At 43.4% G+C, this 24376-nt stretch overlaps 1 protein-coding gene and 1 long non-coding RNA gene across 3 annotated transcripts in view; one reads left to right on the top strand and one right to left on the bottom strand.

Annotated features, from left to right (window-relative positions):
• Window positions 1–1180, top strand: part of LOC107376204 (uncharacterized) — a 1281-nt gene extending 101 nt beyond the window's left edge. The window contains exons 1-3 of the long non-coding RNA XR_008562838.2: window positions 1–28; window positions 293–397; window positions 538–1180. The exon at window positions 1–28 is cut by the window's left edge and continues 101 nt beyond it. This is a non-coding gene — a long non-coding RNA (uncharacterized lncRNA). The remainder of the gene's footprint in view (window positions 29–292; window positions 398–537) is intronic.
• Window positions 1–10435, bottom strand: part of bicc2 (bicaudal C homolog 2) — a 25347-nt gene extending 14912 nt beyond the window's left edge. The window contains exons 1-11 of one of the 2 annotated variants that reach the window (XR_008562837.2): window positions 10123–10435; window positions 9283–9335; window positions 8944–9013; window positions 8746–8825; window positions 8464–8625; window positions 8329–8382; window positions 7970–8185; window positions 7643–7894; window positions 7380–7511; window positions 6902–7091; window position 1 (exon numbers count right to left, since the gene is read on the bottom strand). The exon at window position 1 is cut by the window's left edge and continues 133 nt beyond it. Coding sequence is in view for 1 of the 2 variants with exons in the window: in XM_015945176.3 (XP_015800662.3) it covers window position 1; window positions 6902–7091; window positions 7380–7511; window positions 7643–7894; window positions 7970–8185; window positions 8329–8382; window positions 8464–8625; window positions 8746–8825; window positions 8944–9013; window positions 9283–9335; window positions 10123–10348 (1436 nt within the window). In the remaining variant the exon portion in view is untranslated. The remainder of the gene's footprint in view (window positions 2–6901; window positions 7092–7379; window positions 7512–7642; window positions 7895–7969; window positions 8186–8328; window positions 8383–8463; window positions 8626–8745; window positions 8826–8943; window positions 9014–9282; window positions 9336–10122) is intronic. The other variant, XM_015945176.3, reaches the window with a different exon arrangement.
• Between the last annotated feature and the right edge of the window lie 13941 nt (window positions 10436–24376).

Here is a 24376-nt window from a genome sequence, read left to right on the forward strand (position 1 = left end):
CCTGATGAGCAAAACGGACAAATAAAAGGTGAAAAAATTAATTCATGTTTGTAAAAAAATATATATATTTACAGGTGATCAAGCTAAAGCTTCACATCTGCTTGTTTTCATTTGACATCATTAGGATTAAAATGCGAATAGTTGAATGACAGACAAAAGTAGGGTACAGCGTGTTCTTCACTCTGCAGCTCAGCTTAATGTCCAGACTGATCCATCTACTGCTGTCATCGTTCTCAGGTCGAGGTGAGTCCTCCTCCTCAATTAACTATCTTTGGGGTTCTGTGTTCCACAGGTGAGGAGCGGAGGGGCACCAGCTGTGCCGAGTTAATAATTTGGAGCTCAGGTTTAAAAGGAGGATGGAGACACCACTCGAAGCCGGATGATTACTTCAGTTATGGTAACGCCTGCCACTTGTATTTGTTTGCTCCTAGTAGTTTGCTCTTGCGTGTTGGATTATTTGGATTTTGGACCTTGGAAAGTTATTTGGATTAAGATTTTGAACTTGCTCCTGAAACCCGGTTCTGTTTGCCCTCCTAGGATTTTCACCACACCTTCACTATTCAGCTAAAGAACCACAGATCTTCATTCCACGTCCCATCCTCCTCCTCAGCTCCTGGATCTCCCCTCTCTGCTGCCTCACCTCACGCCCGGCTGGGTCTCCACTCTCATCCACCTCTGCTCCCCACTACCCCACGGCTCGCTGAGATAGGACTTTGGACTTATCGCCCACGGCATTACTCACTGGTTTTCCAGTGCTCCTTTAGTTCTCATTTGTGAATAAAATACTTTTATTTCTTACCTTCTGACTCCCGTGCTGATTCTGCATGTCTTGGGTTAAACGCCTTCCCCCAGTCATGACAACTGCTTGGTTTTACTCTTTTCTTAGCTGAACTCTTCTAAAAACGATTAGCCTATTTTACACAAATCAGAAATTAAACTGAGTTCCTTGAAGGAAATCCAATCACCAAACACCTCATAACAGGTGCAATCAGGGGCTGTGGACGAGCTGTTTCTCCCCTCCCTGAAAACACTCATCAGGTGCTCTAGGTCTCAACCATTGCAATCAGCTGCTGCATGAACACCTGTTTCCAACTAGTAGCACAGCATAAGTTTGGTTGCACAACTGAAGCGTCAGCGGAAGCTTCAGCCCTTGTGTCTCAGCCCGTCCAAGGTAAAGACATACGTGTTTACCTGCACGTGTCCACAGGGCAGGTACACAGAGCAAACAAACTCGACCCAGATGCTGCTCCATCGACACCTTGCAAAATGTGCAATTATCCTATACCTGTGATCACTGGCTTCAGAGGAAGGTCACACACAGCATACTGCTTTTGTAACCTACAAAACCTCCGCTCGCTAAAACCAACTCCCCCGAAGACACTCACCTGTCTATGGGACTGTGGAACTGCCAATCAGCTGTAAACAAAGCTGACTTCATTACCGCATATGCAAACCACCTGTCACTCGATGCACTGGCTCTCACCGAGACCTGGATCAAACCATGTGACAATGCTACCCCATCTGCTCTCTCAATTACCACACTTTCACCCACACTTCTCGTGCATCTGGCCGAGGTGGTGGAACGGGCATCTTAATTTCCGTCAAACTGATATACAGTCAGTTGCTACACGTCACTAAATACAACTCCTTTGAATACCATGCTATCCAGGTAACTGTACCGAAAAAAATCTTTTTGGTTGTCATATATCGCCAACCAGGTCAACTAGGAGACTTTCTTGATGAACTTGACACCCTGCTCTCCTCCGTTCCTGAGCACGACTGTCCAACAATGGTCCTTGGAGACATGAATATTCACCTGGACAATCCCAGCTCATCAGGCTTCCTGTCATCATTTGATCTAAAACTAGTACAAAGTCCTCCAACTCACAAAGCTGGAAAAGTACTTTACCTCATTTTCCATTTTCTATTGCCATAGACACAATCTCTGTCACAACGCTGCATCTTTCTGATCATCACTTCATCCATTTCAGCATGACTCCACCAGGGAGGTCCACTGCTTCCTCCCCAATGGTCTCATTCTGCCACAACCTCCGCAATCTGGCACCCAACTACTTCTCCTCTCTTGTTGCCTCCACTCTTCCATCTCCCAGTACATTCTCTGCTTATGAAGTGAATGATGCCACCGAGTCACTCTGCTCCACACTCTGCTCTTGTCTTAACAACTTGTGTCCTTTAGCCACTAGACCTGCTAGATCCTCTCAGTCGCACCCTTGACTAAATGATACCCTCTGGTCTCTACTCACCAATCTAAGAGGTGCGGAACGGAAATGGCGCAAAACAAAAGATCCTGGTGATCAACTGAAATTTCATGAATTACTGTCCTCATTCTCTGCCAGCATCACTGATGCAAAGAAAGCTTTCTACACTGACAAAATTCTCAGCTCTACTGACTCTCAGAAACTATTTTCAACATTCAAAACTCTGCTCACCCCTCCGTCTCCACCTCCTACCAACAATCTATCAGCTGACACCTTTGCCTCATTCTTCACTGACAAAGTGGCAGCGATAAGAAAACAGTTTTCTCAACTGGCCACTCCTGAACATTCACTACCACAATCTCCTTCTAGCCCAACCATCTCAAGCCCTACTGCTTCATTTTCCTCTTTTTATCCTCTCACTGAGAACTATGTGTCCGAGCTTCTCACGTGCAGCCGCCCTACTACATGCCCCCTCGACCCCATTCCGACTAAGCTGCTCCAAGCTATTGCTCCTATATTAGCCGCAGTCACACATGTGATCAATGCATCACTGACATCCGGTACATTTCCCACCTCTCTCAAGCATGCTCAGGTTAAACCGCTGCTAAAAAAAACCATCTCTTCCTCCAAATCATGTGGAGAACTAATGACCTATCTCTCTCCTGCCTTTCCTGTCCAAAATCATTGAAAGGGTGGCTTTCAAGCAGATCACAGAATACCTCTCACAAAACTGTCTGCTTGACCCTTAGCAATCTGGGTTCAAAAAGGGCCACTCCACTGAAACTTTTCTGTTAGCAGTGAATGAATCCTTAAAAGAATCTAGAGCAACTGCCAAATCCTCAGTGCTTATCCTGCTCGATTTATCGGCTGCATTTGACGCTGTCAACCATGGCTTCCCTTTGTCCGCACTCTCTAGCATGGGCATCACAGAGAAAGCACACGCCTGGTTTGAATCGTACCTCACAGGACGATCATTCAGTGTATCTTGGGTTGGATAATCCTCTAGCGTGCACCATCTTGCCACAGGAGTCCCCCAGGGCTCTGTACTAGGACCTCTTCTCTTTGCCATATACACCGCCACACTGGGTGAGATCATTCGATCACATGGCTTCTCCTACCACTGCTATGCAGACGACACCCAGCTCTATCTGTCATTTCCACCGGACGACCACACTGTCTCTGCACGAATATCAAACTGTCTCTCTGACATATCAAAATGGATGAAATCCCACCATCTCCAACTCAACCTCTCTAAAACTCAACCACTTGTCATCCCAGCAAAACCATCCATACAGCACAATATCTCAGTCCAAAATTACTTCCTATCTCTGGATCTTTCAAAGGCAGTTCGAAATCTGGGAGTTGTGATTGATGAACACCTGACCTTTAAAGATCATGTTGCCTCTGTTGCTCATTCATGCCGCTTTGGGCTGTATAACATACAAAAAATCAGACCATACCTAACACAACATGCCACCCAGCTCCTGGTGCAATCTACTGTCATCTCCCGCCTCGATTACTGCAATGCCCTTCTAACTGGTCTTCCAGCCTGTACTGTGAGATCTCTTCAAATGGTCCAGAACGCAGCAGCGCGTCTGGTCTTCAATCAGCCAAAAAGAGCACATGTCACCCCTCTGTTCATTGAGCTCCACTGGCTACTGCTAGCAGCACGCATCAAATTCAAATTGCTAACACTAGCATACAAAGTCCGAGATGATACGGCTCCCATCTACCTGAATCCTCTTGCAAAGGCTTACGTCTCGGCCCGGCCCCTCCGGTCATCACACGATCGTCGGCTAGCAGTTAGCGGTGCCTACACCACGCTCAGGACAATTCAGACTCTTCTCATGCATCGTTCCACACATGTGGAATGACCTACCAAACACTACCAGAACAGGGGCTTCCTTTTCAATTTTCAACAAACTCCTGAAGACCCTGCTCTTCATAGAGCATCTTCTAAACTAGCACCTTGTCTGCACCCGTCCCCCCTCCCTCCCCATCTCTACTGTCCACTCCTTGTTCCCTCCTCTCCATGATTCATCATGCTGCCTCACTGCCTCCTATGGCTGACTGGAAATTGCTTGTTGTTGTTGTTGCTGTTATTGTTGTTGTTAGCCTCAAGGGCAACATGCCGATTATCACTTGTAAGTCGCTTTGGACAAAAGTGTCTGCTAAATATATAAACATAAACATATTTCATAATAATAGAGTTATCATTATTTTTGGTCAAATGTTGAACATGATGTTTGATAACATTCTGTGTTGGGAAAGATTCTCAGGTACCACCGCATCACACTGCAGCTCGAGTTCTGTCAAACTCAGTTATTGTCATTATTTTGTGATGCTGTTTAGCAGCCATCTTGACTCAGATTGACTTCAAACATTATTCAGCTGTAGGTTTAATGATTACTTTCTGATAGTTTTATTAAAGTCCATTTTGTAGTAAATTAGTTTGCTAACAAAAACAAACACATGGGCACAGGCATAAACATCATCATCCACCTGTTGCCCCATGGCAGCAAGTACATGGCCTATATTTGTAAAGCACCTTGTTAGAGTTCTACAACCCCCAAGGCACTTCAACACACAGTCAGTCATCTACCCATGCACACACACACACATACACACACACACACACACACACACACTGGTGATGATGTTATGATGTGATGGTTGTAGCCACAACTACCCTGAGGCACAGTGAAGAAGAGGAGGCACCTGCAGGAAAGGAGGGTTAAGTGTCTTGCCCAAGAACACAACAGCAGAATTCCTTGGCAAGAGCCAGGATCTAACCTATACCCTTCCAACTACTGGACAACCTGCTCTTCCTCCTGAGCTACCGTTGCTCCGATAAAAACATGTTTGGGTGCTCTTAGTGCTTTTATGGCTAATCTTAGATCGTCAAATTCAGAGCGTGCATCAAGGTCAGCTCTGAACACAACAGTAATGAAGTCACCCCGACCAAAAAACTATATTGTGACACGAAAGAAAGAAGGTTGGTTTGCATCTGCAGTAGGGATGGACAATTTATCGGCATCAATATCGGTATCGGTTCAATAAATTAAACTGGGTCGATATTAACAACCGATATTTTTTCCATCTGGTCACCATTTGTTTATCTGTTTCAGAGGGTGAGGGGGGTGATGTGTCATTGTTTAGTCATGTGAACAGTGACTGTAATCATCTCAGAAGCATAAATGTGTGTGATGTGTACATAATAACGTGAATTCAGCTTTAATAATTTCTATTCTATACAAAATCTGCTGATTTTTGAAGCATTAATTTCATAATATCGGCAGCGGCAAATATGGATTATCTGCCGTAACAGTGATATTAATATCGGATATCGGTATCGGCCTAAAAATTTCATATCGGTGCATCACGAATCTGCAGTAGGTTTAGAGATTTGGTTTGTTGGAAAATGTTTTCTTTTCAATAAAACCTCTTTGAGTTCCAGCTGAAGTCATTTCTTATCATCAGTCACCATAAATGGTTGCATCCCACCTTGTTAAGGTTGGTGGTTTTTCCTTCTGTTTATTTCTGCTTCTGGGTGCTTTTATCTTTAGAGCATCTTTGTAACTTTTTCCACCACCTCTTCCTGATGTCTCACCTGTAGCTGCTTTAATAATCACCTTTTGCAGAATAAATCCTCCTTGGTCCTGATAGGTTTTTGTTGGATGCTTGTTGATTCCCTCGTGTCCGGCTGACCTTACGTTTCCCGTCTCAGTTCAGCTTTGTGTGTGCTTTAGAGTTTGTTTTGGTCAACAGTGTGATTTATATTTGATAAAGCTTCTTGAAGAAAAGTACAACCTCAGGATAAAGTGTCACGATTTGGGGATGTTTGGACCCAAAATGCAGCACCCAGGATGACACGAGGCAGGAGATGAAGTAAAGTAAATAATCCTTTATTCGCAGGATGAAAACAAGAGTAAATCCAGAGGCAGGGAGCCAAAAATCCAGAACAAGAACAAAAGCTCACCAAGAGCACACAAACTGGGACGAGACGCGAAGCTCACACAGAGCACCAGAACACGCTGACACACAAACAATGGACCAACACCAAACAGAGACAAGACAGGACTTAAATACACAGGGAGAACAATCAAGGAAACAGGTGTGTGGAGTGAGGACTGGAGGGAAGGCAGGTGACACCTAACTGAAACACAGACAAAGGACACATGAGGGCGCTAAGAGACACAAAAGGGAATCCAGAGAGGGAAGGAGGACACCAGGAGGCACATGAAGAAAGGGGCAGACGCAGATCATGACATAAATAAGAAAATGCTGTGCACCCTCTTCAGAATCAACTTTATTATCATTGCACCAGCATCCTGGAGCATAGGAATTTGTCTCTGCAGCACAACCTGACCAAGGTTAAACATGTAGACAAAACAGGTTAGGACCCTAGTCCCCCAGATGATTGAGAGCCTCATCTGCAACCTCCGAGTCCTGCATGTAGGCTGTCCTCTGGATGTGTTACTCTAACAAACACGTTTCAAAATCTATTCAAATCTTTCCTAACTTGTTCAATGATTGCCTGGATCCCATCTTCAGACATGTGTGTGTGTGTGTGTGTGTGTGTGTGTGTGTGTGTGTGTGTGTGTGTGTGTGTGTGTGTGTGTGTGTGTGTGTGTGTGTGTGTGTGTGTGTGTGTGCGCGTGTGTGTGTGTGTGTGATCTCACCCTGCTCAGAGAGACGAAGCTGCTGCAGCAACATGTTGAGCCAATAGTTGGTCAGCCCAGAGCCAGGGATCATGAGGTCAGAGTTCAACGTAGAAATGTTGGCTGTCTCACAGGACTCAAGTCCCAGGAGGAGACGACGGGCCTCGTAAAGACAGGAGATGTTCCTCTCCAGACCCTTCACCACCACTGACTGATAGACACACACCAACAGAGGTTTTAGTATTCAGCCCATCACAGCACTCTGCAGGTAAAGAACAGATTTACATCTAAATTTAAAATGAAGAAAATTTGCATGAAAGTATTTCCATCTATCTTTTCAGAAGTCAGTGTGGAATAAACCAACCCCTCGTCTGGTCCCAGACTGGGTGTGAATTCAAATTGAATTAACTGACAGCCCCCCCCCCCCCCCCCCCCCCCCCTCCAAATAAACTGCTAAATTTATTTATTTAGCATGAAAAGGAGGTGGATTTACAATCACCTTGCTGGTCTGTTTCACTTTGGGCTTGACACTAATGAAGACTCCCAGGTTTTGCATCATCTGAGCCAATTTACAAGGATCTGCCTCGCCGTCTTCACGCAAGTCAAACATCAAACACACTGGCAGACAGTCCTGGATGATTGGACACATGATGAGCAGAGAGTTTTTAAAATGTAAAAAAGCATTACAGAAGCAAAAAGAAAGACGTCAGAGCAAAGTGGCAAAGTGATTTTTGGCACCAAAATAAAAGTGTCCCGATGTACCGTGAGCTGCTCCCGAGCCAGACACACCCCCTCAGGGCTGCCCTGGATGAGCAGTGAGGAGGGGCTCTGAGGAGCGCTGAGGTCTGGCAGAATGATCTGGGTCTGGGTCTTGTGCATGACGCTCAGGAAGTGCGCACCATTCTGTCCCAGCAGGAAGAGGTGCTGCTGAGCGGTCACGTCCAGCTGGCTGCTCACACCTCCACCTGCTGCCTCCGACCCAAGCAGGATCTCCATCAGGATGCAGGTTGCCTTCTGTCAGGTGACACAGTTCATAACATCACATGATCTAGACATGTAATAGGCTGCAGTGGGTTCTGTGGCACTGACCTTGACAGCAGCCGCATTGCCCTGCAGACCCCAGATGGTGCAGGAGCTCCCATAAAGGTGGGGTTGGGCTTGAGGAAGAGGAGGCACGGTCCTGAAGCTCACGTTGACCCCTAAAGTCTGCACCACCTGCTGGATGAGTGGGGATCCTGCATCTGGCAGAGCCTGGGGCATCAGGCTGACTGGCAGGTCAAATGTCAGCGACAGTGGCTGGAGGTCCTAAGTAACAAATGAGAGATGTGAAAATAGCAGAAAGTGGAATTTGTCATGTTTTTGTGCCGGTCATTGATCACTGTGTTGATTTCTGCGTCTAACAGTGAAGAATTGAGACAAATAAAGTTCCTACTCAAGATAAAACTCACTCTTATCCTCCTTCTGGCTTCCTCCACTCCTTCTATTGGTCCAGCAATGGAGACCTGGTCAAAACGTGAGAAACAGACATCCTGAGACCACCTCTCCCGCCGTCTGAGCCCACGAGGCACTGAGGCGCTGCGTACCTGGTTGCTTTTCTCTCCTGCACCGTTGTGCCGGTTGGAGTCAGGGAAGTGGATGTGACAGGAGGTGACCTCCATCACCTTTTTGATGTTCCCTCCTCCTTTGCCAATAACGTGTGAGTGCTCAGTGTATGCCACGTCCATCTTCAGAGTCACTTTGTTTACCTGGGGTTTGTAGAAATCAACACTTTTCTCCACGACGGATCGATGTTGTAACTTTCTTTGGTTCTAAATAAATGATTTTGAGGTTGAAACATAATCATTCGCTAGTCTGGCCGCTCTCACCTTTGTTTCCAGCACCTCTAGTATCTTCCTTTTGGCTTCCATTACATTTTCCCTTCTCCCTTCTACCTTCACGTGTGGATCTAGTCGGAAGTTTCAATAAACAAGTGTCTATATTTTAGCAAGCAGGTGGTAAATCAGTTCAGTGTGGAAATATGAAACAGAAGGAAATCCCGGTTCAACGGATTAGACTGTCTTCACCTTTCTTTGATTTGGCACCTATCTTCAGCTTGGATGGCCATTTCACCTGGGTGTTAGTTTCCCTCATTACCTGCGAAAGCAAACAGGAAACAACGTGGCTGAACGCAGAGACAACACAAGCGTCCCAGCAGAAGACCTGGGAACACAAAGCTGCATTTGCATTTCAAAGAATGCAACAATCACCTCTACAAAGGCGTAATAATGCGATGCAAACTGTGAAACAAATGAAGGGAAGTTTTCACTCATCTGTGAGCTAAATTTAACCTGGAAGACTTTAAGCACCAGGAGTTTTCTTTGTTCATTGTCTAACTAATGAGTTTCAAAAGAAGTTTGACTCACTCTTTGAAAGAACTCTTCTCCGGTCTCGTCCTCCTCCTCTTCTTGTTTAGGAGCTGGAGGAGAAATGAGCAACGTTCTGATTAAACTTTCGATCTGCAGATTTAAATAAAACACGTGTCTGCAGAGGCTGTTTTGGTGCAAACATGTTCATGTTCAGCGTCGACTTGGCTGAAATTTGACCAGCAAGTGGAACAAGAGGTGGCTGGAGACATAAACAAGTTTAAAAGGCCATCGCTCTGCAGTGACATTTACAGGGTTGGGGGGGGGGGGACGCCTCCTCCTCCTCATCGCTAAGGGTTACGCTATCCAGAGCTGAGGAATGGGAAAAGAACAGTGTGAGGTGGAGCAAGAAGGTGGTGGTTTGGGAAGACGACCACTAATTAAACCAGAGACAGTCGTGGCATTTGCTGTCGCAAAGATCTCCCACTTCACCTCCTCGAACGTTTTAAAGAATCCCTGTGAAGCTAAAATCTGAATGAGTCTCAGCCAAACAACCAGCAGCAATCTGAGCTGAACGCCTTCAGCACCTAGCTGTCATGAGCTCCACAGTGAGAGATACCGGGGAGGTGTTTGTCATAAACCTGCCGAGCAGTGATAACTAACAGCAGCAGGTCCCTGGAAGGATAAGATGAGCCATCACGGGTCATACGTCGCAACACTACAGCAGCGACTGACGGGAACTACAGAGGTAGTTAGAGGTAGGTAGAGGCTGGAGGCCCCCGCTTGTGCTGGTTCAGGTAGATAATAAGGGTCAGCGCACTCAGGTGGGTGTGCACGCATCAGAAAGCACAATCTGCTGGAAATGTGAGGATAAAATGCCAACAAGGCTGTCTCACTCACCGTACAACATGGTTTCTAGTTTCTTCCTGTCAATTCTGAACCTCTCTTCCATCCACTCTGGATCTGAACTCTGCCCCACTTCGGAGCTTCCTCCTTCCTTTTCCTCTTCCTCGTCCTCTTCATCTCTGGGCTCAGGCTTCGCTGCTGAGTCGGGTTCTACGCTAGTGTCCGGGTCAGGCTTTAGTGCTTCCACGGAGGCCGAATAGACCAGGGAGCTCTTCTCCATGACGGTGGCCGTGGCCGTGGCAGGACTGAGCCTTCGTCAGTGTTTGTGTGTGTGTGTGTGACCAAGGAGACCAACAGGGGGAGAAAAAAGTGGGGGAGAGAGAGAGAGAGAGAGAGAGAGAGAGAGAGAGAGAGAGAGAGAGAGAGAGAGAGAGAGAGAGAGAGAGAAGAGCACCCCCTCCTCCTCTCTGTTCCTTTTCTTGAAATCCCCTCTGCCCTCTTCCACTCGTTCTCTTTCTCTCTTTGAGCCGTTTGGAACTTGACGGATTTGCAGCTCTTGGCTTCGGCTGAGAGGGATGCTTCTCCTGCAACACACCATGGTCTGCTCCGTCCCACTGACTCTGGGAGAATCAACAAGTAGAGGGTGACTTTGCTCTAAACAAAGCCCGAGTAATCCTCAGTTCAACATCCACAGATGATCTGAAAGAAGAGAGCACACACTCGCTTACACACATCAGGAAACCTTCCTCACAGCAGCACACACAGCTAACAAAACAAGGAGGTCATCCTCATCACCTCTGCTCTGGTCTTCCTAACTCCCCCCCTTCCTTTAGGAGAGGGCTTCAGATTCCAGAGGTGATGAGGAGCAGAAGGGGTTGGTTAGTTTTCAACTATTCCTCAGGTGAAAGAATGCACCTCATTGATGAAAGAAGCATCCTTCAGTCCACTGATGATGGAAATGACAAATCTAGATGTCTTGAAATGTTTGGATCAGTAGAGAGAGAGGGGTGGTCATAATAGTGTGTTGATGGGATCTTTTAAGCTATTCTGTTGCTTCAAATGATGCACAGAGAAGATGGGAGAATTTTAGCTGAGGTCCTGCTTTGAGGGCTATTTTACTTTTAATTATTATTTAGAAATTATTTGATTTTGCAGAAATCATTTGATTTATGATCAGCGACGCTTCACTCCCAGCACACAGCTTTTACTGGTTCATCTGGGGATTTGCGTTTAGGTTTGCCTCCTAGCCAAGATGTTCGTATCAACAGAAACACGGTGGGAAAAGTGGATGCATACATGAGTGTTTGTGTGGGTTCAGCAGTGACCAGTGACTGTTTATCTACTGGTGAGGCGTCATTGTGACTTTATTTATTAGTATATGAACCATTTCACACAATGCCACAGTGCTTCAAGAAGCTCCCTCATCACTAAAGCCCACCAATCATGTTTAAATGACAAGCAGGTGTGCTAAGTGTTCAATGGCCAGAGATCTGAAGTTAACACACACACACACACACACACACACATGCACAAACACAGAATACTGGTAAATGAGAATCTAAACCAAATAGTACAGGAAAAAAATTAATCAAACTTCGGAAGACAACAACTGCAAATTCACCAAAACTAAAATTGAAATCTTACAGAAAAAAACTAAGTACTAAATCTGCACCTAAAGCCCACATCACACATCAAATAATTGATACCGTCCTGATAGTACTGTGATGTTCCTGAGCCGAGGTGAGTGGCATCACCCCCATCTCACTCTGACTGATTTTCCACAGGTGACAGCGGAGGAGGGCCGCAGCTGCAGAACATCTCCAATCAGGGACGCGGAGGATGGTGACACCTCATTACGCCGGATGATTGCTCCTGTAGAGGTAGTACCAGGCACTCGCCCTTGTTTTGTGAACTCGTCACTCGAATATAGGATATTTTGGATTATTGAACTTGGACCACTCTGATTACTCTTTGGATTACCCTGAAACCTGTATGTTGTTTGTTCTCTCCAGAATCTCATTCAACCTGCCTCAACTCGCTGTTTTACTGACTGGACATTCTCACCACGTCCCATCCTCCTCCACTGTGCCTGGTTGGATTCCTTCCGCTGTCTAACCTGTTTCCTCATCACCCCTGGACTGACTTGAGCTCACCTCGGCTTCCTCACCTCATTCTCCCCGAACGTTTATGGACTCGAGCTACTGCTCACCTTCTCCACAGGACTTCCCTGTGCACCTTTTGTTCCAGTTATATAAATAAAGACTTTAATTTCTTCCTACCTGCTCGTCGAGTCAGATTACTGCATGTCTTGGGTTAAACACATTCCACGAGACATGACAAGTACATGATGTTGGTTTCACAGACCATGAAGTCAATGCTAATTTTGTACAAAGCAAGACAGAATCACATAACCAATCAATATTCAACAGCTGTTTTTTGATAGAGAGGGTGGATACGATTTGCGGGGATCAAATAATTTCAAGGTGGTATGTACCCGCACAACCCTCAAAACTCACTGCACATCCGGAAGAGGTGTTAAGCTGTGGAATGGTTTAGATGACAACTTACAGAGTGCTGCTAGTCTGCTACTATTTAAAAGACAATAGAAGATGACTATTCTGACTATGTGTTATATAAAATCTTAGGTGTGTTCTTGCTGTGTCTTTGTAAATCCATGCTTTCGTTGTTTTTTAAACACAGAAACAGTTTTGTTTACCTGTTTGTAGCTACGGTTTCGCCGACAGCTGCCGGCTTCTTCAGGCTGACGCTGATGGTGGCGCGTCACTTCCTTCTCCGTTTATCTGCGGGCAGCAGAGGACGTTGTCGCCCTCTACTGCCCGCTCTCCCCTCTCCGACGATGCAGTCCCATGCGTGGTCCAGCGTGTAAACTCCGTCGTCCCTGTTCATGGTCCCACATCCACGTCTCCTTATCTCGATTGCTTCCTTGATCCATCTTTTGTATTTTTGTTGTTCGGTGGTTATGATCCGTGTGTTGTCCCAGTCCATTATATGGTTTTCTCTTAAGCAATGATCTGTTACGGCTGACTTTTTTATTGTACTTTCTGCTTCTTCTTTTGCTGCTCTTGTGTGTTTACGATTTGCCTCTTTCTCGCACTCCTTTCTGTGTTCTATTGTCCGTGTATTGAGTTGGCGTCCGGTTTCTCCTATGTATGTTTTATTGCATATTTTGCATGGGATTTCGTAGATGACTCCACATTTTTGTCCAGCTGATATTTTGTCTTTTGGGTGTACTAGTCTGTTTCTAACTGTTGTGTAAGGCTTTGTTGGCGTGTTTATGTTGTGTTTTTAGGCCCGAGCAGCGAAAGCGCTGCGAAGGCCTCTTGTTTTTGCTCTGATTATTATTATTTTTTGTTATTCCGTGCCCCCTTTGAACAGCTTTTTGGGGACCTTAACATACCCCAAAACTCACAATATTTTGCACACTTGTCAGGCCTGGTGAAAAATTTGATATTTTAAAGTTCCCAAAAAAATCGCAAAGAAAATGGCTGAACAGCGCCCCCTACAAAGTGAAAAAAAACCCTCTCCATAAAGCTTAGTTTATCGTACAGTTATGAAATTTGGTACACTTGTAGTACTCAACAGTCCGCACAGAAAAGTCTCTTGCAACCATGGTCAATATCAAACAGGAAGTCGGCCATTTTGGGTTGAAATGGCGATTTTTTGCCGTTTTTGCCGTTTTTAGGGTCCGTTTCTGATTGGATTGCTCGATCATTTTTCGCACGATCGTCTCAAAAATTGTGTAAAATTGCTCAGAAGGGATGGGCGAACAAAATGAGATAAGGATTCTGAGTTTTCGTATATGTTGAAGGGGCGGAGCCAGGCCTCGAAGTTTGACTACTCGCCAAAAATATTTAAATTGCTATAACTTCATAACTGAATGGAATAGAGTTACCAAACTTTCTGTGGTCATTCGTCATCCACCCACAAAGTAAATTGAAAGGTCGGATGATGACATCACACAAGCCCCGCCCCCTCAGGACCAAAAAGATCAAGTTTTACTGTGAAAGGTCCCAAATTGCCCCATTTCACTTAATCACCACAAATTTGTAGCTGGTAACTCAAGACAAGTGGGGGTTGCTTGGCGTCACTTTATGGGAGTTTTCGGCAGAGGGCGGGGCTGTGGTGGCGCGGCGAATTCAGGCGTACCGCCTTGGCCTTACGTTTGCCTCCCATTTCGTCATTTCCAAAGATATCGTCACGAAACTTCTTGTGAGTGATCCTAGTCCGGCCCCCCAAAAGATCTGATGTGAACATCTGGTGGGCGTGGCCTATTTTCTGAAATAGCGCCCCCTAGGACCATTAAAACTATTAGCCCCAAGCCATGCTTTGACTGAGGATTACGAAATTTGGTACACTAATGTGGTGTCTCAGGACCTACAAAAAAGTCTCTTGGAGTCAAGTTCAAAGTCGCACAGGAAGTCGGCCATTTTGGATCAAGTACGCGATTTAGTGGTTTTCGCACACGTTGTTTGGAGAGTGATGCTCCGTCGCCCTTTTCACCAATCTCCTTCAAACTTCTGCTATATACCCTTAAGACATAGGGGAAAAAATTCAACCGTCGGATTTTTCAAAAGTTGAAAGGTGTGGGCGTGGCTAAGCCTCAAACTTTGACCTGTCGCCACGCTACTCTTTTTTTCACAGCTCCCTACTGGACTCCTTTTACCCAATCACCAGGATTCTGTGGCAAACAGCAGTAGACAAGTTGAGGTTACTTGGTCTCCAGTACTGGCAGGTTTTGAAAAAAGGCGGGGCTTTGGGACCATGGCGAAAATCGCCATCACGCCATGGAAATACGTTTGTCTCTCATTTCTTCAGTTATCGTGATATTGCTACGAAACTTCTGGTGAGTGATCCTAGTCTGAGCTCCAAGAGAAATAGACAGCTGAATTTTGTGGGCGTGGCCTATGTTTTGAAATAGCGCCCCCTAGGACCATTTAAACTATTAGCCCCAAGCCATGCTTTGACTGAGGATTACGAAATTTGGTACACTAATGTGGTGTCTCAGGACCTACAAAAAAGTCTCTTGGAGTCAAGTTCAAAGTCGCACAGGAAGTCGGCCATTTTGGATCAAGTACGCGATTTAGTGGTTTTCGCACACGTTGTTTGGAGAGTGATGCTCCGTCGCCCTTTTCACCAATCTCCTTCAAACTTCTGCTATATACCCTTAAGACATAGGGGAAAAAATTTAACCGTCGGATTTTTCAAAAGTTGAAAGGTGTGGGCGTGGCTAAGCCTCAAACTTTGACCTGTCGCCACGCTACTCTTTTTTTCACAGCTCCCTACTGGACTCCTTTTACCCAATCACCAGGATTCTGTGGCAAACAGCAGTAGACAAGTTGAGGTTACTTGGTCTCCAGTACTGGCAGGTTTTGAAAAAAGGCGGGGCTTTGGGACCATGGCGAAAATCGCCATCACGCCATGGAAATACGTTTGTCTCATTTCTTCAGTTATCGTGATATTGCTACGAAACTTCTGGTGAGTGATCCTAGTCTGAGCTCCAAGAGAAATAGACAGCTGAAGTTTGTGGGCGTGGCCTATATTCTTAAATAGCGCCCCCTAGAGCCATTAAAACTTTCAGCCCCAAGCCATGCTTTGACTGAGGATTACGAAATTTGGTACACTAATGTGGGGTCTCAGGACCTACAAAAAAGTCTCTTGGAGCCAAGCGTAAAGTCGCACAGGAAGTCGGCCATTTTGGTGCAAGTACGTGATTTAGTGGTTTTCGCACACATTGTTTGGAGAGTGATGCTCCGTCGCCCTTTTCACCAATCACCTTCAAACTTCTGCAATACACTCTTAAGACATAGGGGAAAAAATTCAACCGTCGGATTTTTCAAAAGTTGAAAGGTGTGGGCGTGGCTAAGCCTCAAACGTTGACCTTTCGCCATTACTTTACTTGACTTAATAACTCCCATGTGCATGATCAGATCTTTTTCGAACTTTGTCTGTGTGATCATTGACCATATCTGTAAACAATGACAATGTGGACAGCTGACATCACCTAAGCCCCGCCCCCTGACTACAGGAATTTATTTTTTATGCTGAAATGCCCATATTTGTCCCCTCTAATTTAGTCAACATGACCCTAAGGTCATGCACTGTCTTCATGATGCTGTAATGACCATTCAGATCTGATAGCTTTCCAGAAAGGGAGGGGCTTTGATGCCATGGCGAATTCTGGCGTAACGCCGTAATCTTAATATTCAATTTAATGGTGAGCTCAGAGGGGATGCTGAGTCAGGGTGAGGTGCAGACTAGGAGGCCATTCGCGGTTTCTGGTGTCGGGGTGGTTGACGTTTCTGTTCTGTCAGACGTGCACTGGTGCGACGGCAGACCGGAGCGGCGCGGAGCTGCGAGGGCCGAACGACGCTGCTTGCAGCTTTAATTTTCATTGTTTCTCTTATTTTTTCCGTTATGCCTCTGATGTATGGTAGGGTTATCACTGGTTTTGGTTCTTGTCTTTCTGGGTTTCTGGTTCTTTTTATGGGTTGTTCTTTGCTTTCTGTTTTTGTTTGTTGTTTTCCTTTGTTTATTGCCCATGTCGGGTATGCGCAGGTCTTTAAAGCGTATTGTATGTGTTTGTCCTCTTGTTTACGGTCTCTCTCTTCTGTTATTATGTTTGCTCGGTGATATAATGCAATAAAACATACATAGGAGAAACCGGACGCCAACTCAATACACGGACAATAGAACACAGAAAGGAGTGCGAGAAAGAGGCAAATCGTAAACACACAAGAGCAGCAAAAGAAGAAGCAGAAAGTACAATAAAAAAAGTCAGCCGTAACAGAACATTGCTTAAGAGAAAACCATATAATGGACTGGGACAACACACGGATCATAACCACCGAACAACAAAAATACAAAAGATGGATCAAGGAAGCAATAGAGATAAGGAGACGTGGATGTGGGACCATGAACAGGGACGACGGAGTTTACACGCTGGACCACGCATGGGACTGCATCGTCGGAGAGGGGAGAGCGGGCAGTAGAGGGCGACAACGTCCTCTGCTGCCCGCAGATAAACGGAGAAGGAAGTGACGCGCCACCATCAGCGTCAGCCTGAAGAAGCCGGCAGCCGTCGGCGAAACTGTAGCTACTAACAGGTAAACAAAACTGTTTCTGTGTTTAAAAAAGAACGAAAGCATGGGTGTTATATAAAATAACAGTACAAAATATAAAATTGAATAACAAAGTATGCATGAAAGGTTCATTAACAAACATTTACTGTCAAAGTCTAACATTGTAAATGGTATAATGTTGTAATGTGGGTTAGGTGCACATAAGCTTCTTTGCTTCAGCCTACTCCATTTGAGCTTTGTTGTTGTAATGTTGTGAAATTTGAAAGAATACAACAAATGTAACTGCTCAATGAATGTGCTAAATAAATAGGAAGAGTAAACCCCCCAAAGCATAATATCATCTGTTTATGGATCAAAAGTCCACTCACAAGCAGAAGCATCAGCTCCAAGGCTTATTTAAGTTTAGCAGACTTTTCCTGTGAGATCATAAAGTTCTACCGAGCTGAAGGAGGTGTATCAATGGGTGGAAATCTTACTGTTTTCTTGGAATTTTCACAAAGTAATGTCCAGTTTACAGGGAAATGTGAAGATTTATTAGCCTAGAAATCTAGACAGACTGTAGCCGAAGCGTAATGATTTTGCTTTGCTTTTTATATTCACATATATAAGATGGCTGGCCAGGCTAAAGATTTATAGCTGGATTTTCCCTGTTTGAGATGAATTATGATGACATCACAAATGGCTTTTGGGTGGGTTATTTATTTATTTATTTTTACATTTTTGAATAGATTCATGTTATGACTGGGTGAGGTGAAAGTCAATAAAAAGCTGCAGTAGTGTGTTAACACACACACACACACACACTTGCACTCTTGTGTGGACCTTCACTGACTTAAAATCATGTTTTGTGACTCCACTAAGCCTAACCCATACCCTAACCATAACCAATGGGGTTCTGTTCCTAACCCTAACCTAAACTAAAAGCTAATTTACACCATACCTCCAAAACTAAGATTTATGGTTCCACAAATGTGGAATGACCTTCCTAACACTACCAGAACTGTGGCTTCCTTTTCTATTTTCAAGAAACTCCTGAAGACCCTGCTCTTCAGAGAGCATCTTCTTAACTAGCACCTTGCCTGCACCCGTCCCCCCTCTCTACTGTCCACTCCTTGTTCCCTCCTCTCCATGACTGATGTCAATTTATTGTTGTTACTATTGTTGTTAGCCTCAAGGGCAAAATGCTGATTATCACTTGTTAGTCGCTTTGGACAAAGCGTCTGCTAAATACATAAACATAAACATGGTCCTTAGAATTGCGTAGACCAGCAAAATGTCCAGACAATGTCGAAATGCCCACACATTACAGGTTAAAGTTTAAATTTGTCCACTGAAACATATAAAGACAAGTGCACACACACACACACACACACACACACACACACACACACACACACACACACACACACACACACACACACACACACACACACACACACACAGTGCACTTGTGAGCAATAAGAACATCTGTGCTCTCCCTCACTGCCTGTCTGGAACATGCTTGGAAATTTCAGCCAAGTTGTTTGTTTCTTTTAACCAGAAGGTGGTCATGATCATCGGAGACTGCAAAAATAATATATAAGCAAACTTTTTTTGAAGCTGACATTTTACAAATTTGTTTTTTTTTTTCTTTTTTTTTCCCATCTTCAAATTTCCCTAATCTGTGATCTAAGGTGCCGAGTGAAACATGAGAAGAAACAAGGCTGTGCATTAGTGAGTTCTGATGGGAGTCTGCCTCCAGCTCAGCCTGAAGTTTCTGCATCACTCTGATGAACACGGCCTCAGTAAACATCATTTGGCAGCGCTGAGATCCTAACATTGTAAATCACTGCAGGATGTATGCCTGAAGAGAACTGCAAGTGAAAGACGTGATGATGGTGTCACCATGGCAACAGGGCAAGGAGTAAATTATTCTAAGTTTGATCCTGACTTCATAGTTGTAGATCTCCTCCTTCGTGCCCTGTCTGACTGGAAACGGCTGCAGTTCCAGTAAAGAGTTGGGGTGTGCCTCACAGGTTTGATTAACAGGAAGGGGAGAGAAAAGACGAAGCGATTAGCAATCCCATCGATTTCCAATTTCTTTGAGTTGGCTTTCTGATTCTCCGAAACACACATACATGAATATACATTCATCCTGAAACTGAGCAACCTTTCTCTTTAGGTTCAAAGTTTAAAAAGTAAAAGGGGAAGTTAACCTTTCCATCAGATGACAAAATTAAAATTGGTTTCTCCTAAAATGTCATAGAAAACCCTTGTTTGAAAACTTTCCTCTTGTTTATGGTTTTCATAAACTATTAATTTATGAACTGTGCACTTAAAACATTCATTTGCTTGTTTCCCTGAGTCCGTACCACTACTCTCATGGAAATGAGGGGGTGAAATTAGAGATGGTTGTGACCTGTGAGCTGATAAGGAACAGTGATTAGCTCACTCTTTGATATAACACGTCATAAAGGCCACATGACTCCTGTCAAATGTGTAAATGAAAAAAAAGTGGCATACATTAATGAAGATATGACTAAGGTGATTTGAAAAAGACCCATTAGCTGATGTTTTCAGTAGATAAATCAGATTAAGCAAGATGTGTCTTTCAGGAACAGGATTATTGGTTTACAGAGTGGTAATCTCGTTTAACCCATGCAGCCCAGTCTTTATAAATAAATAAGCTGACCGTAACAACAGTCGATAAACTTCTTTGTAATTTTATATGGAAGAAAATAAACCATTACATTAAGAAATCAGTTCTATCCACTCCAACGTTAAATGATGTATTTAAAATAAACTGGATCAAACAATTTCTCCAAATCCTCTACCTCAATTTGGAATTTCATCCTCAATTTTATGTTTTCAAAACGTTGTGGTCTGAATTTTGTTCTAATACAAAGCTATCATATTGATAAATTACCGATCAAACTGCCAGATTTTCATAAACAAAAGCTTTTTCTCCTGGTCCCTACTTTACAAACGTAGCTCCTCTACACACAGGTGTCATATCTGGACCAACAGAGATAGAGTATCTCATACAAACACAACTCTTTATTTTTACTGTTCATGGCATTCATGTTCCTGACTCAGAATTACTTTCTTACGTAGATTTTTTTGAGCCTCTATGGATTTTCTTGTTCTACCAAAGGAGTACGCCGTAGTGTTTGATGCTATTGCTGCTGGTGTATTAATGTTCCTCAAAGGCTCAGTGGTCAGGGACCTGACCCCACTGCCAGCTGGCACCTCTGTGGGCAGGATCTGCTTTTCAGGTATAAAGAAAAACAACAACAACCGTGGCATAAGATCTCTGTTTCTGAAGGATAAGACTCATACTCCAGATACTGGAACATTTTGTTTTGTGACCTGGACTGTGAAAGGATTTGGACTCTACCATATAAGTTTCTATTTAAAAACAAATTAAAAGAGGTTTATTTTAAGATTATCCCGTGGTTCTATCCTACAGAATCTTTCCTTAGAAATTACAAAAAGGACACTAATGTTAATTGCTGATTTTGTAGCCTCCAAGATGAAGATGTTCTGCTCCTCTTCTGGTCTTACTCATTTTTTAATCAGTTCTGGCAACAATTTACTAATTTTGTTATGTCTTATTATGTCCTTACATAGGCGAAGCCGTGGCGGGCTGAAATCCCATCGCCACGCCTACAAGATCCCAAGTTTTATTGATTTTTTATTTGTTTTTTTTTTTGTTTTTTTTTTTGTTGTTGTTGTTTTTTTGCGCTGTTTCCCGAAGAAGCAGTGGGAACTATGTTGTTGCTTGTGATCACAGCCGGATGGCAGCAAGGAAGAGGAGGCAGGGCAGGGTGGTTACAGCTAGGGATGAGCATACAGATAAAGCATTTTTGACGAATACGAGCATGAAACGAGTAAAACTCGTAAATATCTGTAATCGTGCTGAAGGAAAATCCTCAATGGGTAACTGATTGTCTTCACGCTCTGTGATTGGCCAGTCACATGGAGCGCCCGCCCCTCCCTACACACAAAACTGCAGCCGGGGGCTCAGTCAGCTCGGCCCAGGCATCCATGCGCACACACACAGACAGTAACGGATCTCTCTGTTTTGCTTCACTGTTGCTCACGTTTCTTCAGTACTCCCTAGGTTTTCTTCAGCTCGCCTCTTTTTCAGTTGAATATTTAAAGTGACTTTTTTCGTAACGTACGTGGTGCATTTGACAAGACAGAGCTGAAAACGGCTCGTGCATGCGTCGGTCACTGCCTCCGCTCCAGTCGGGTTTTTTAAAATTATTTTAACTCTCTCTCTCTCTCTATCCCTCTATCACACACACCTTTAAATTTTGCAGAACATTGTTTTGTTTAACTGTGTGTGGGGGAAAATGCCAACAACATTAGGAAAAAATCAGTTTAATCAAAAAATAAAAAGTTGTGTCTGGTTCTAGTATTTCATTTTTCCTAGTTCCTACTGCATGAGTTCAGATGCATTAATTCATGCACTTAAATAATAATGTTCTGATGTTACTGTAAAACTGGTTCTGTAATAGTTCCTTTACTATTGTGGTCAAAACTATTTAATCTAAATTCTGAGGCTGCTCTGTAAATAGTTTTCAAATAAACAATACACATAGCAACTTCTGATCAATACATATCAATTTCAGATTAAAAATTATGTATTGATGTAAACCACACCCACTAATTTCCAAATAATAAATAAGAGGTGCATTCATCTGTGTATGTCCTTTGATCCGCATTAGTTATATGTTCAGCACCAGAACAATGAAGCAAAGAAACAGATTCCTGAGTTTATGTTAGTAATTTTATTTATTAGGTGCATCTGATCTATTCTATTTTTCTCTGAAATGAGATCAAATCAGTGCTTCTATGGGTTGTCTCCTCTCTGGACTAGAAAATTTACTTTATTATAATGTTCACTGTAATGCATCTTGATGTTCTTAACAAATAAATTAAATGAAAGATATTGGTCAGTAATGCCAAATATGTAAATTTGTGTTTCAGTCATTTTTATACTGGCTTAAAAATACTTCATTAAGTCTACTGAGCAGGGATGTAGAACGTGTTTAATAGGGCCAGCCCAGTAATGATCTTGGACCAAAATACAGGGGGCAGAAAGTCAAATAAAGGGGGACAGAAGGAGATGTTTTTCCAGATGCCAAGAAAAATTAAATGCCAAACCCACCACCATCACAGCCCACCCTCAGCTCCACCCCTTTTAACTTTTTTTAGATTGTCTGAGCATGGCGACACATGTGACCCAGCTAATGTGGAGGTGATGGGAACCGCCCATTTTGCTTAATTTAGCTAAATGAGAGGAATGGGCAGTGCTACACTCAGAATTATTTTGTATGTCTATGGTTGGTATTGATCGTTTAAGAAGATTGCTTGGTGGTTTTGTAACAAAAAGAGTTGTATGAAAACTAATTCGTGGAGCACCTCTTCTCATGGCGAAAAGGATGATTGAATGTTTTTTTTTACATAAATTGTTGAAATGTATCCCGTTCACAGTGTCTGTCTGGCACCGTGAACTGGCATTGAGAGAGGAAGTAATAAGTCAAAGAAGGAATGAGATAGTAAACTGACTGTGTGTATTTTTCCTGGAGATAGGGGGCAGTACATACCTAAAATATTGCAAGCAAGCAGTAATTTTATGTTTCAGTCAGACCTTACCAACCACACAACTTCCAGCAAAATGACAAGACCATCAGACTCCCTTTCATCACTGGCAACGAGTGAAGAGGTAAATGTATAAAACAACAATGTTTATGAATGGTGAAAGTTTCCATAACTTTTACAAATCAGTAAAGGCATCTTGTCCTCATGGGCTCCCATAGCAGGAAACATGGCATTTAACATGGTATCGCCCAGAGATTTAGAACCTTCTCCCATGTATTTTAAACCCGATTTTTATTAATATGTGTTGTGAAACTTCAACTATTTCTCAACAACTGGGTGTTGTTTAATTAATTTCCAACATTTTGATGGGCTTTCCAGAGATTCATGGTAAAAACACTACACAGTGTCACTGTCACTATGTCTTTGGAACAAGATAGTTAACTTGTTGTTTATTACTTTCTTTTTTCCCAAATATGCATCTTCTCTATGATGTACTGTTTGTTTCCATGGTTCATTTTTAAATCTGTTGTGATTATCTTGAGAAAGTGCCATGTAAAAGATTTTCTTCTTCTTCTGGACAAGGTTTAGTTTAACCAGGCCTATCCCAGATGAAGGGATTATAAATGTGTGAATTGTTCCTACAGTAAGAATAGGATCTTATTTTGTCCTTTTAAAACAAACTTATGTGGTAATAGATTATTTATTTTCAACTAAAGCTGTCTCTTATTCACCGCTGCTTTTTGCCAAACAATGGTTGATGATTTTCCTGTAGAACAAATGTGATTTGTTACAACCGTTGAACGTTTAAGAAGCCGTGGAGAAAGGGCTTTCTCTGTCTGTGCACCGAAGCTGTGGAAAGCATTACCACTGCTAGTGAGGCAAGCACCAACAGCTAGCATTTTTAAATCACGCTTGAAAACTCACTATTTCAACCTGGCTTATACAACATAATGATGACCATCACTTACATCTGCACTGTTTAAAAATGGACTTTACAATATCAACTTCTGTACTATTGAGGTTCTTTTTTTAAATGTTTTTCTTATTTTTTATTCTCCCTGTGTCTTATTGATTTTTAGCTGTTAGTTTTGGGGAATTTTGTTGTATTTTCCTTTTTATCTTTTATCTGTGTTCGACATGTTTGTATACCGCCTGTTTAATTAACTAACATTTTTAGTGTACAGCGCCTTGTTTGGTTGTAATGCCTTGTGAATGCGCTTTATAAAAAAATTGGATTGGATTGGATTTCTAGCTTAAGTTTCTTTTTTCAGCACCATGGACAACTCCTGCTCCAGTTCCCTACTTATTCCTACTTATGCAGCACCCTGGACAGCAGCACACCCTTCACTAGTCTCACGATTCGATTAAGATTATTGTGTCAACGATTAGATCAATATGGAGCCTAAGTCACTTCCGCAAGTACCCAGATGTCATCCACAGCGTTCGTTTGGGTCGAGCCGCCGAAGATGGACGTCCTTGAGGAATCATCATCCAGTTCTCCATGAGACACCATCGTGATGCGGTATGGAAGGCCGCAAAAAAATCATCTTTCCTAAAGGCGGAGAATCTACATTTTAAGGAAGATCTTTCACCTGAGGATCGCCTTCAAAGAAGCCTGA

Source organism: Nothobranchius furzeri, chromosome 1 (genome assembly GCF_043380555.1).
Source record: "Nothobranchius furzeri strain GRZ-AD chromosome 1, NfurGRZ-RIMD1, whole genome shotgun sequence".
NCBI lineage: Eukaryota > Metazoa > Chordata > Actinopteri > Cyprinodontiformes > Nothobranchiidae > Nothobranchius > Nothobranchius furzeri.